General features: G+C 32.7%; 1 protein-coding gene across 1 annotated transcript; it reads left to right on the forward strand.

Moving 5' to 3' along the window:
- Positions 1–11,814: 11,814 nt before the first annotated feature.
- LOC126667126 (uncharacterized) lies at positions 11,815–12,838 on the forward strand. Its single transcript, XM_050360093.2, has 2 exons — positions 11,815–12,264; positions 12,344–12,838. The coding sequence occupies exons 1-2, from the start codon at positions 11,815–11,817 to the stop codon at positions 12,836–12,838; spliced, it is 945 nt and encodes a 314-aa protein (XP_050216050.2).
- Positions 12,839–13,371: the final 533 nt, after the last annotated feature.

Raw genomic sequence — 13,371 nt, forward strand, 5'->3', positions numbered from 1 at the left:
TGAAGAGAAAGTTACCCCAAAGATATGGATAAAGTCGAAGATTAGTATACAGTACAAGTGAGCAAGGATCTATTATAAGAAAAGGAACCAATAGGGATCGTTATTACGCAAATGCGAAACCTACGAACTAACGATACTTCGGCGATGTAAGTTCTTTGAAAACAAAAATCACTCTACCTGTACGTGCAATGTAGGAGCGAGTATGCAAGGAAGCTACTCATATATGTTTATTTCGAGTAAGTGGCAAAAGTTTAAATTCGAGGACGAATTTATTATAAGGGGGGGTGAATGTAATACCCCGTAAACTGTTAAGATACTTTTCAGATACTAGGACGTGCCACTTGTCCGAAATTAAGAAAGTTGTGATAAGGTGATCGTGAATGAGAATCAAAATGACAAATTATTGTCTGAATAAGTATATTAATTGGATCACGGAATAATAATTTTTAAGCAAAAATTTATTATTCAGAGTGATTATTAGCGGGACTAAAGGGAAGGCAGAGTAATTAAAATAAAATAATTTATAAGTCCCGAGCTAATGACTTTCACGTCAATGTCCGTGAAATATTTTTAAGAAATTATGGAAAAAAGTTTCATAATTTTTGGACATTGTTTAGTAAAGCACGTCGGTTAATTGAGAAGTTGAGTTAAAATGCAAATTAACCACTTTAAGGACTAAAGTGGAATTTTAACCACAAACCTCCGAAGGGAGTTGTGTTTTACTCTATTTTATTAAGGTAAGAAAATAATATCGATAAAATAGTTATCGATAATAATTAAAATGAAATATTGGACGAAAAAGTGCAAGTTAGCTCAAAATGGAAATTTGAGCGTTTTGGCTAAAATTGCCAAAAATAAAATTATTGGAAATTGATATTATAAGATATGGACTAATATTATTTATTTGAAAATAAATAATATAGAATTAATCGGACATAAAAGGCTTAGTGTTCGGTGGACTAAATTGGACGAAAGAAAAGTTATGGATTAAGAAATGAGGAGGTGTCAAATTTAAGGACTAAAGTGGATATAAGCCCACAACTTGATGAGGAAGTGATTAAGTGGCATAATTTCCAGCAATATTCATTGCTCATTCATTCATTAGCTAAGAAATAGAAAGAAAGAAAGAAAAAGATGGAGAAGATGAGAGAAAGAAGAAAATGGAGCATTCAACTTCAAATCGAGCTACGTAGCTCGTTCCTCGACCAAATTCGATGATTTTGGTGGCTATGGATTCGGGACTCAATCCTCTACTCAAGGTAAGCATCAATTCACGATTTTGTTGGCTAATTTTGGACGAGGTTTGATGAATTGTGGGCTGTTATTTTCGGCAATTAGGAAATTATTGTGTTTGATGATTTTGATTGATTATAAGCTTATAATTAAGTGTTTTAATGGGTGAATGATGGTTAATTGAGGATGATATGTTGAAGGCAGGTCTTTGGCCGAATAAAAGGAGTTTTGACTGATGAAAATTGGTTAATAAATGGCCTAGGTTTTGCGGAAATTCTATGTGAATTCATGTGATAATTGATAATGATATTAAGCTTTGATTGTGTGTGTTATAGCTGATTGTTGTGGCTGAGTTTAAGGTAATTTAATGGATGAAAATTTGAAGAGGAATGAGCTAGGGTTTTTGGCATACACACTAAGATTAGTGTTCGAATTGATTGACGAATTGTGACGTATTTGAACAATGGAAACAGAGAGTCGTAATGATAAAACGTTGTGCGTTTTGCTTCCTAGGTTCGGAAGGCCTTAGACCAGACATGACCTCACCCTACTAGGCAGAGGTATAAAGGCCAAAGGGGCTGCTTGGTGAGTCTTCACGTGTCGAGAACGAAAGCTTTCATCGTTAGTAAGTTCGACGGGCGACGGGTCGAGGTAAGTTAAAGTATAAAGTTCGACGTTTTCAAATCAAATTGTTGATTGAAATTTGGAATGGTTAATGATCAAGGAATTGGGCTCTAGTATAGTACAAAGATATATGATATAAATGCTAGGGTCTAAGGTTCCGTTAGACTATAAGTTACGAGATAAAGTTTACGCAAACTAGTAGAACGTTTTGCAGAAAACTCTTCTGCAAAACAGCCCTGTTGTGAAGGCCGTATCTCGAGATATATAACTCTAAATTAAGTTTCGTTTATTGTTACGGAAACTTAAGGATGTTATCTAAATATGTCCAAGTATAAGTTTCTGCAAAATCGAAACCTAAAATGTTCATTTTGGACTGAACATTTTACTGTGCAGTCTGTCCTCCACTTATAATCAGCTTTAAGGAAATAACTTTGGAGCTAATTTCTGACACATTCGGGTGCTAATCTCAGTCCGAGACCTAAACGAATGTTGTAGGAGACATTCTAAGCTTTAATAATGTCAAGTTTGTTTAGAGGTCGGAGTGTTTTAAATGAGCGATTTTGATAGCCGAAGTTGGCTAAAAATTATGTATTGGATATTTAGCATATAGTTAGAATGTTAATAATTTAGGTTATTATCGAATTTTTGTAGACTCGCCGAGGCGACTACTAACAGGACACGGAACGTGAGGAACGATATTGCTTTGTTTGTTCTAGAAGATTTTGGATAGCAAGTGGTGAGTTTACAGTCTACTTTTGCGTGTTATTAATAAAAGCTATTTGTTTTGTTTATTATTATTATAAATGCATCGCATAAAGTATTATTATTCATAATGATTACTATTTCTTATTGAATGTTTAATCTTTATGAAATAAAACTAGTATAGTGATCCGAGGAAACGAGCTACCTATTGGGCGTTAATAGGCTGTGTGATCATCAGTGTCCGGGTCAGTCATAAAATTAGAATAGATAGATGCTTGTATTTAAAAATGTTTGATATGATCTCGTTAAATGATGACTATGTTTGGGAGTAAGGAGGATTATGTTTTGTTTAGCAGATACAAGGTAACTCGGTTGAACTATCTCGGGACCTGTATCTAGTGAGTAACTCGGTTGAACTATCTCAGGACTCACACCTTGGGATTAAGCAGTAGCATTAGTAACTCGGTTGAACTATCTCGGGACTATGCCACGTGGTAACGCTAACTCGGTCGAACTATCTCGGGACCGTACCACTCGGATTAAAATGAGTTGATATGATATTAAAAGATACAATATGAATAGGATACAAATAGGAAATAGTATGAGTTTAAGATTAAGGTTTCAATCGGATCCAATACTTGATATATATTATGTTCATATATATATATGTTTTATTTTAAATTCGATGTTACTTTACATAACACCATTAGTAAACGTAAACTCACTCAGTATTTTCAAAAATACTGACCCCCTCACAGTATTTTATTTCAGGGTCATAGTAAAGGATGTGACGAACTTCTATCCTTGTTCCAGAAGTTTGGAGTTTGTACAGAATCAGTAGTGCTCCAGTAGTTGAGTTCTAGTAAGATGTAACTGTGTGTCAAACGGTTTTAGATTGTAAAACGTATACTCTGATATTTGTAAAAGGTTTTGAAACTGCGCTTTTAAACCATTTTTTTTAAAGGTGGAACGGGGTGTGCTGGATGTGAGACACCGCTCTATAAGACCCAGGTTCCTATGTAATAGCTTCGGGTTTGGAACTAGAAGTTTGTATACGTCAAAATGAAAAAGCTTTTATAAAAATGATTTTGTATATGATTATAATTTTGTTTTATCAATTTATTCGCGAAAAAATTTATACTCGTTTTAGGCTTGCTACGGGTTTTGGAAACGAAAATTCCCATTCTCTAGCGCCGGTCGCGACTCGATATTTCGGGTCGTGACAATATTCCTCTTTAGTTCTGGATGCCATGTATTTAGCTATTCGTACTCTTCAAATTTTAATGTTATTCATAACTAGTTGTATGCCCATGCTATTTATTATAATACTTCTTAATAAAAGAAATTATATTACATTTATTCCATTTAAATTTTAAAAATATTATATCAGACAAAGTCTTTAATTTTCAATTTATAAATAATATTGATTATTCTTTTGCATATTACAAATAAAATTTATTAGATAAAATTTGATATTAAAAAGGGTTAATTACATATAAAATCACCACCTTTACACGAAATTACAAAAATAACACGAACTTTAAAGCGTGGCAATTCAAGGCACTACCTTTCATTTCTTTTCAAAAACAACATGAGCACATTTTTAGTGGCGTTTTTGCTGGCGTGGCATGACACGTGGCGTTCCCATTGGGTGTCCAAATCAGCTAAATTTTATCTAAAAACGTGCCCATGTTGTTTTTGAAAAAAAATGAAAGGTGATGCTCTGAATTGACACGTTTTAAAGGTCGTGTTATTTTTGAAAATTCGTGTAAATGTGGTGATTTTATATGTAATTAACCCTATTAAAAATAAATAAAAAAAGTTTTTTTTTATCTATAAGAACAATAGAAACAAATAATTAAATAGCTTAAAGTAATTCTAACAACAAAACACTTTATAATATTAAATATCTACGATATTTATTTTTTTATTTTCATTTTGCACTTCTATAAATGTATGAGTAAATTATTATAACATCACTCATATTAGACACAGTTCACATTTCAGTCACTCTTATTTGAAAATCAAATAATACGGCCTTTCACTTTTATTTCTGTCAACGATTTATTACTTCTGTCCATTTTTAATGTTAATCAACGAAGTTAACAAAGCTATATGGTCCCCCACTTTTGTTTTTTCAACGATTTCATCTCTCACTTTTATTTTTGTTAATGATTTCGTCCCTCATATTTGAAAATTAATTTACCCTTAAGTTCTTTAATTTGGTTGACTAACACAAAAAATAGACAGAGGGACTAAACTGTTGATGGAAACAAAAGTGAAGGGTCATATCGTTTAATTTTCAAACAGGACGGACTAAAGTATAAATTATGTCAAATGTGAGGGGCTCATAATAATCTGCTCTAAAAATAATATAAATGAGGTTGTATATAATAAAATTAATATAATTTTTATATAAATAATTTCATTTAAATATTTAATAAAATACAATCAACTATAACATTTATTTAAAAAATCAAGATATAATTTTTTGAATAATTATTTTGTTTTATATTTAAAAAGTAAATATATGCTGATTACACTAGTTTACAAATATGCAAATTAGTTGCTGAGAGTCAAATAGATCGTGTTTGGCCTCAAAATAGTTGAACCAAATAACCTATTGATAAATATTCATCAACGAATAAAATTAAAGTTTAGGGTTATTACTATTACACCAATTTTGACCTAATTTGCAATTATAACATAAATTTTTAAATTTGGCAATATTAATAATAAACTTTGCACTTTCGGTAAATCGATACACCAATTATTTTCCGGGATAATTTTGCTGAGTTAAAAGCCGGAAAAAACACGTATACTGACACAATGAATTGCAGTATTTGCCACGTAATTTGGCACGTTTACAAATGAAATCATGAAATTTAACGTAATTTGCAGTTACAATACTAACTTTAAAATTTTGATAAAAACAAACATTAACTTTTATTTTTTGGCCAATCAAAACACCATTTATTTTCCAACAGCCTACATGGCAATCCCGACTTTCAACTCAGCAAAATTGTTCTGAAATATAATCGGTCCATCGATTTGCCAAAAGTGCAAAGTTCATTACTGACATTGCCAAGTTTAATAGTTTATGTTGTAATTGCAAATTAGGTCAAATTAGTTAGTGTATGAATTTGTATCTAACCCTTACTATTATCTTCATGAGGTTTAATCGGAAATACTACTTTCCTCATTAGTTTTAAAAAATCAACTGTTCACTCTTAACATTGGTATTTTTTTAACTAACCCCCCCTCCATAAGGTGGTTTTAGTTAGCGAAAACATAAAACTCAGGGGAAAATAGTCGATTTTTAAAATTCATGGGGAAGTAGTATTTCGGACCAAACCTCACAGAGATAATAATAATTAATCCTAAAGTTTAAGATGAGTTCATTAAACTATCACGTGCTTTTTATTTTTGAGATAAAAAGTTTCATGAAATTTTTATAATATAAATTGTGGTGTGAATATTAGTAAAAATTGTCCAATTTTTTTAATAAAATATATTTAGTTGATATAAATTATAAAGTACATTTTAGTCGTCCAAATACAAATTAAAATATAAAAGAATATGTCAATAAACTATGATATTTATTCATTTGAAATATATTTATTTGTTGAATTATTAATATAATATATTATTATATTTTATTTATATTTAAACTAGTTTGAATTTAAAATAAATTGAGTGATTAAATTATATTTTATTTATGTTGACAAGGTCATCTGATTTTATTAATGAAATTAGACTTGTTTGCTAAAAAGATCATGCAGCATAACCTTCGAAGATGTAAATTTATTACCTTTTGTATTAAAAGTCAAAATTTCGAGATACTTAAATGAATTTATTCCTCAAATAAATGTAACTTAATTATTTCAAATAGAAATACAAGTAACGTAAATTTACTATATACGGCCCCTATTTACTAGTTATATATTGCCCCTCCTAATTATTTATCTCCTTGCTCTTTTAACAAAAACATAATAATTTTTCTTCCTCTCAACCTCATTCCAATCCCGAAATTATAATAGCTGATTACAATTCCAATTAAGCTAAATTAATTAATTTTAATTAATTTTAATTAATTTAAACTGATTTTTTAATTAAAAACTAAAAAAATAATTAAACTGGACATTTTGAGGAGTTATTTATCGAAAACGTCTCCCCCTCTAGGGATATGTTTTCTGCAAACGCCTCCCCAGAAGGGGAGACGTTTCCATATTACGTCTCCCCTCTGGTGAGACGTTTCTTGGAAACGTCTCTATTTCTCGGAGAAAAAAAAATATTTTTTGAAAAAAAAATTAAACCTATAAGAAAAACATATCGTGTTATTTAATCCTCTTTTCCTGTTAGATTCCGACATTTTATCCAAGATTTTTGTTATCTGTTTTTCGTGTTTGAATGTGGGTCGAGAAAATTTAAATGTAAATTTTAAAATTAGAAAAAGATGAAAGGGTATTTAGATAAAAAAAAAAAGGACAAACCTAATAATCTAGGGGCGATATTTAGCAGTCCACAAACCCATTAAAAAGCTAAGCAGTAATGATATAATAAGTTGAGTAACTCCAAACAAGAAAATTTAATGAACTAATCTAACTTTGTTAATTAATTAACACTCTCCAAACTGAATTTTATTAGTTAAGTTATCTAAGTGAATCACGTTGGCTGCCATCTATAGCAGACTCTTTTGCTTTAAATTAATATTGGTGATGGCAAATGAGCCTTAAACATTTTAATTAGTCCATTAATAACATCAATCTTTGATATGCTAAGACCATAATAATAATGATTAAGATAATAACTATATATCTTATGGCTGCTAAATATTATATATTTTGCAAAAATACATTGTCCCTGTGCACAAAATGAACAGATATATGTAAATAATGTTGCATTACTTCAATGCATAAAAGCGAATGTTTCCATTTACTATAAAAGTATTCAAAAGAGAAGTGATTAAAGTGAGATAATCATGAACTCAAAATTTTGTATTTTATAGATATGTTTAATTAGCTTTCTATTTTTTTTTCTTACGAACTCTTATTGGATATTCTTGGATGACGATTGTAAATATTTTTTACAGCAATAATTATTGCTGAAGATAAGTATTGATTTGATTTTTAAATAAAATTTTGCTAATAACTTAATTTATCGTGATATTGGAGTCAAATCTATTGGAAAACTTTTGTAAGTGACGCACAACTAAATTAAAAATTTGATTAAGAATGTTAAGGATAAAGTTATTAATCAAACTCATGATATAACAATTTAAAATTTTTAATGAATTAGTTATTTGACATTATATCAAACTCTCTATGATCAAAAAATTCTAAGTTCAGTTTTTTATAACTCAAATCAGATTAATTATATGTATAGAGCAAAATGAGTTTGTACTTGTTCACCTTTCAAACATTATAAACATTTGCCAGCGATAATGCAATAGAGATTGTACTTATTCACGCTTCAAGTACAATAAACACTCATGTGCCAAAATTGGAGATAATTCTATTATTGAATAGGCTTAATACCTTAAAAAGACCCAGACTTTTTAACCTCTTTTCAATTTTATCCTGACGTTGAACGTTTGTCAATTTTACTCTATTTAGCATTTTCTCATTTCAATTGTACCCTAATTTTATAATTTTTTACAACTTTTTTTATTTAAATGATGAAATCATTTAATTAACTAAATTTAAAAATAAAATAAAATTTATTTTCATTCAAAAAAGTACAAGTCTTTTATTTTTAAAAACTAACTAAAAACCATAATCAATTTAAAAGTAATTTAAATTCTTAATTAATTTAACTAAGTCTAAATAAATTTTCAACATATACAATTAATATATGCTAGACATATGGAGAACATTTTTTTAATTTTTTCCAAATGAAAAAGACGTCAATTTAATATTTCAGTGTATAACTGAAACACAAAAATGCAAAATAGGATAAAATTGACTGGTTTTCAACGTTAGGGTAGAATTGAAAATGGGCTAAAAGATCAGGATTTTCTGAGACATTAAGCCTACTGAATATTCACATGACAATCTAACATTTTGAGGAAAGAATACCGTTCGTCTTTTTCTAAAATTTATTTTTAAAAAAAATGTATAATTTTAAAAATTACACTTTATACTTAACCAATTCCACATTTTTATTTTCTTTTAATTTTATTAATAAAAATAAAGATTATCAAAACACCGGAAACACTATAAAAACATAAAGAATTCACCAACAGAATCCGGTGACCAGAGACCGGTCGCCAAAAATTGTCCGAGAAATTTTCCAATCGGCGACGGTCAACACATTGTATGCTCAATGTTGACCAGCAATCTGTTCACTTTGTTGACTGTATTGTATGGTGTATTTCAAGTGTGTTTGGGTGTATTTTTAAGTGTTTTTGTTTTTTTTTGGGTGTTTTTAGTATTGTTTTCAGTAAATTTTTAATATTGTTAAATGTTATGTATGAGTGTTTTTTAAGTGTTTATTAGGTGTAGTTAAGTGTTTTATTTGGAGTTATTTTTGTGTTTTTTCAATGTGTTTTCGGTGTAATTTCGGGATATACTAATACCGAAAAATAAACAAAAAGTAAATCTAAAATAAACCACTTTAATTTTTGTTTACTTTTATACTTTTTTCTATGTTCTTAATCCAGTTTTTTAATAAATATTTTTTTCCAGTTTCTCAAAAATTTAATTTTTCGTTAGTATTTTTGCAACCAATATTTGTTTGGGACAATTTAAAAAACAAATCTTTGATATTTTAGATAAATTGGTTATTTGATGATGATGAATATGAATTATATTTTTGATTAAGAAATTTTAATTGTAAGAATTAAAATTAAATGATTTATTTACTTGTAATAATTAATTTTTTTCACAAGATTAAATCAATTTATGCAAATACATAAAAATAAAGGCCAAACCCATCCTCAGGTCCCTCTACTCTTCACTTTTTTTTCAATAAGTCCCTCTATTTCAATTTAATGTTTAGAGGTCCTTTGAACTTCAATTTTGTTGTTATTATACCCTTTTATGGATGGAATTTGGAGAGTGTGCCACACTCTCCGTTATTGAGAGTGTGAAAAAAAAACATGACATTTTAACTTTTAAATAAAGTAAAAAATACCTTAAAATCCTTATATTTGGTCTATAATACTTTAGCATTCTTGTACTTAGTCTACAACCAAAATTAGACCATTTTTTTTAAAATTAATTAATTATGACTATAAATTCATATATTTACCAATAATTGATGGAGTCTGCCTTCTGAACCGGTGAGCGAACCTGCAAAACAGGGTAGAAGCTAACCGGACGGTGGTTGTCCGATTAACTCTCCGATGCTAAAGTCAGTTTAGAGCTTTGAGCAGCGTTTTGAGTATATGAATGTAATTGTGATTCTAGGCATACCTCGTGCTCCTTTTATAGTAGTCGAATATACCTAGTAGAGTTGTATTAGGTAGGTGAATCCTACTTTGTAGGGATTCGGCCGTATCTTAAGGATTCTCCTGATTTGTCGAGATCTACCTTAATCTGATAAGAGTCCTATTTAGGAACGTCTTCCTAAATAGTCTTATCTTCCTAAAGTAGAGCTTATCCTTCCATATGTAGTGTTTGTGTCCAAATAGGACAAGGTTTCCATATTTAGTCGTTTATCCGAATCCCGGACCTGACGCGCTCTTGGCGGATCATGTGGGATTCGGTCTTTATTAGTGTATTACCGAATCTTAGAGATTCGGTATCTCCTTCATATCTTTCCGTCTTCAGGGGGAGTCCGGTGTCGCCTGAGAGTGGATCTCCTGCAACTCGGCTCCATTATACTTTCAGTGGGATTCGGTATCCATCATTAGCCCCCCCGCAAGTGAGCTGAAGTAGTTTGGCATTTATGCCTTAGTGGATTTTAGCTCTTTTGGAGCTGAGTTCTTTTATGCGGGCGAGTCGCTTTGTATTCCGGGCGAGTCGTTTCATATGTTTGTGGGTGACGTTTCTTCTTTAGTAAGATTCTGTATTGCCACGTGTTGTCCATCAGTAGAGGGTTATGACTGGATGAACGACAAGTGTCTTCGTGCGCCATTAGTATTATGGGATCTCGTCTTTTCAGTTTCTTTGGTTCAAGCTATATAATAGTTCATTTTCTTTCATTTTCTTTCTTTTCCAACCTTTGCTTTCTCTGCAACTGCTAACCTTCAATTTCTTCAAGCTTTTCGTGGGTTTCCTTCTTCTGCTGTCAAGATTCCTCGTTTTCAAGTTGCTCCTTACCTTTCTTTTGATCCTGCGTATTTGCTTGCGAGGTATTTTACCTTTTCTTTAATTTTAATTTCCTGGTAGTTCTTCATTTTTGATTTTGTTCCTTCTGTTCTTGTTCTTCGCATTGTTCTTCGTCTTGTTCTCCTTCTTTTCCCTTCTTTTGATCTTTTAGAGTTTTAATTTTTTCATCATTCCGTGTTTCCCCCCCATTTAAAAATTTTAAAATGTCAGAAGTAACTGAGGGGGCGAAGGGTGCTCGTGATGAGCTAGAATATACGCGGAGCTCCTTGTCAAGAGAGCAGATACTCGGTTATGCCGAGGATTTTAGCTTCCCCGGGTCGTATGTTATTTTGAGGCCGGCGAAATCGTATCGGGCGAATCATAGCACGGATTCGCCTTCTAAGATAGTAATTTTTCACGAGCAACTTTTAGCGGGTCTTAGATTTCCCTTAGAGTCTTTAATCGTAGAGGTCTGTCATAATTTAGGTGTTCCTTTGGGCCAACTGCATCCGAACGCGATTCGCCTTCTTTGTTCTTTTATGGAATCGTGCAGGGTTCGGATGCAGGAGCCTTCGCTTGCTCTTTTTAATTATTTTTATGTTTTCTCCCGCCGAAAGGGTGAGGAATTTATTTTTGCTGGTGGTCGACCGAATCGGTCTCTTTTTAGTCTTCCTTCTTCTTTGAAGGGCTGGACCCCTAAGTTTTTCTTGGTTCAACACTCTTCTTTCTCCTCTTTTTCGCGGAGTTTTACTTCTAGTAAGGTTTCGCTTACTAATGTACCTGATTTGGATGATGGGGAGAAGGACTTCGCCCTGTCTTTGCTGTCGGATTGTCGTTTTGACAAGCCCAAGTACAGCGTTCTTTTAGAGCAGTATTTAAGTCGCCGTGAAATACTTTTGGCGGATCTTCCTTTAGAAGGTATTTTTCTAATCTTTGTTGTTATGTTTTGTTTTGTAGGATGTCGACTTCTCTTGAACATTTGCTTGATAATTTTCATGTCGATATGACTGTAGATATGGGCGAGGTGACTAGCGGCGTTCCTAATCCCTCTACAACTGCTGTGCCGAATCCGACGCCTGATTCGGTGAATCCGGATCTTGATCCTGCTTCTGGAGATCAAGTTCTTGTTGCGACTTCCGAGTCGCCTCTGCTTCCTTCGAAGGAGTCAGGTCCTTCTCTGAAGGGGTTGCCTACCGCCGGCCAGAAGCGTCCTGCTGAGGACCAGGCTGGGGCTTCTACCAAGCGTCCCAAGAAGAAGAAATCTTCTGGGGTGTCTTTCGAGGAGGCACCTCGGTTTGCTGCTTGGGCGGACGCGCAAAATCCGCCTCGTCTCTCAAACGTCGCCATTCTTCATGCTTGCATGGAGAATATTATGATAAAAGAGGACATTGAGTCCATTGATCGCGAACATGGCGATAATTTGGCTGAGTTCGCCTGTCTCGGCGGTTTTTCGGTATGCTTCTTTCTTTTTTATATTATGATTTGTTTCTCTTTTTTCTTTTGTTTTTCTTATTTGTTGTTTTCTTTCGCAGGTGGTCCAGTCCATCGCTGTTTTGGAGCGCCGCCGAAGGGATGCGGTGGATCAATTGAAGAAACTCCAGAGAGATTCCGAATCCTGGCTCTCCGAGAAACAAAAGATGGAGGAGGAGGCTGGCGAGGCGACCGGTCTGATCCAACAGCTGAGGTCCTCCGTATCTACCAAGACTCGGGAGATTTCCGCTTTAGAGGCTCGGGTTCGAACTTTGTCCGAGGAAGTCGAGTCTCTACAATCTTCTTCAGGTGCTCTCGCTAAGGAGAGGGATGATCTGAAGAAAGAAGAGGGGCGTCTCCGCCGGCGATTGGGTGACTCTGGGAGCTTTTATTCCCAAGTCATGACTCAATACCGGTTGGCGATCGGGGCAAAGCTGCGGGAGCAGAATCCTGGCGTCGATCTTTCTGGAGTCAATCAGTTGGATCCTGCTTCTTTAGCGAAGGAGGTGAAGGCGAAGCTTGATAAGCAGAAGCAAGACGCTTTGAATAAGGCTTAGTTTTTATTTTCTCCTTTTTGTATTTTTTGCTTTTTAGTATTTGTTGCTTTCGCCTCTTTTTTTTTTGTATTGGATCGTGGGCGGATCCTCTGTAATTTTTCTTCTGTTAATATAATGATCTTTTGACCATTGCCTTTCTTTATTTGTAGAGTTAATCTAAACTCGTTTGTTATTTTGAGAAGTTAATCTAAACTTCTGCTGGTGTAATTTATTTGTAGGTCCGAATGGATCCTTTTATTTATTTGACTCGGACGAGTCTAAATTATTTTTTAACTAAGATTCAAACGATTCTTGTTAAGTTGTATGTATTAGGTCTCGAGCGAGCCTATAAGATTTGTTTCGCCGAATCGCTTTTTATTTCAAAAATGGAAACAAGTACAAGCCCTGAATTTATTGATAATACTTTCTCAGGTGTTCTACATTCCAATATCTGGGTACCATGGACCCAGTTATTGTCTTTAGTCTATATGCGCCTTTGCCGGTAGCTTCTTCTATGATGAAGGGGCCTTCCCAATTAGCTTGCATTTTCTTTA

The sequence above is a fragment of the Mercurialis annua genome, linkage group LG2 (assembly GCF_937616625.2).
Source record: "Mercurialis annua linkage group LG2, ddMerAnnu1.2, whole genome shotgun sequence".
NCBI lineage: Eukaryota > Viridiplantae > Streptophyta > Magnoliopsida > Malpighiales > Euphorbiaceae > Mercurialis > Mercurialis annua.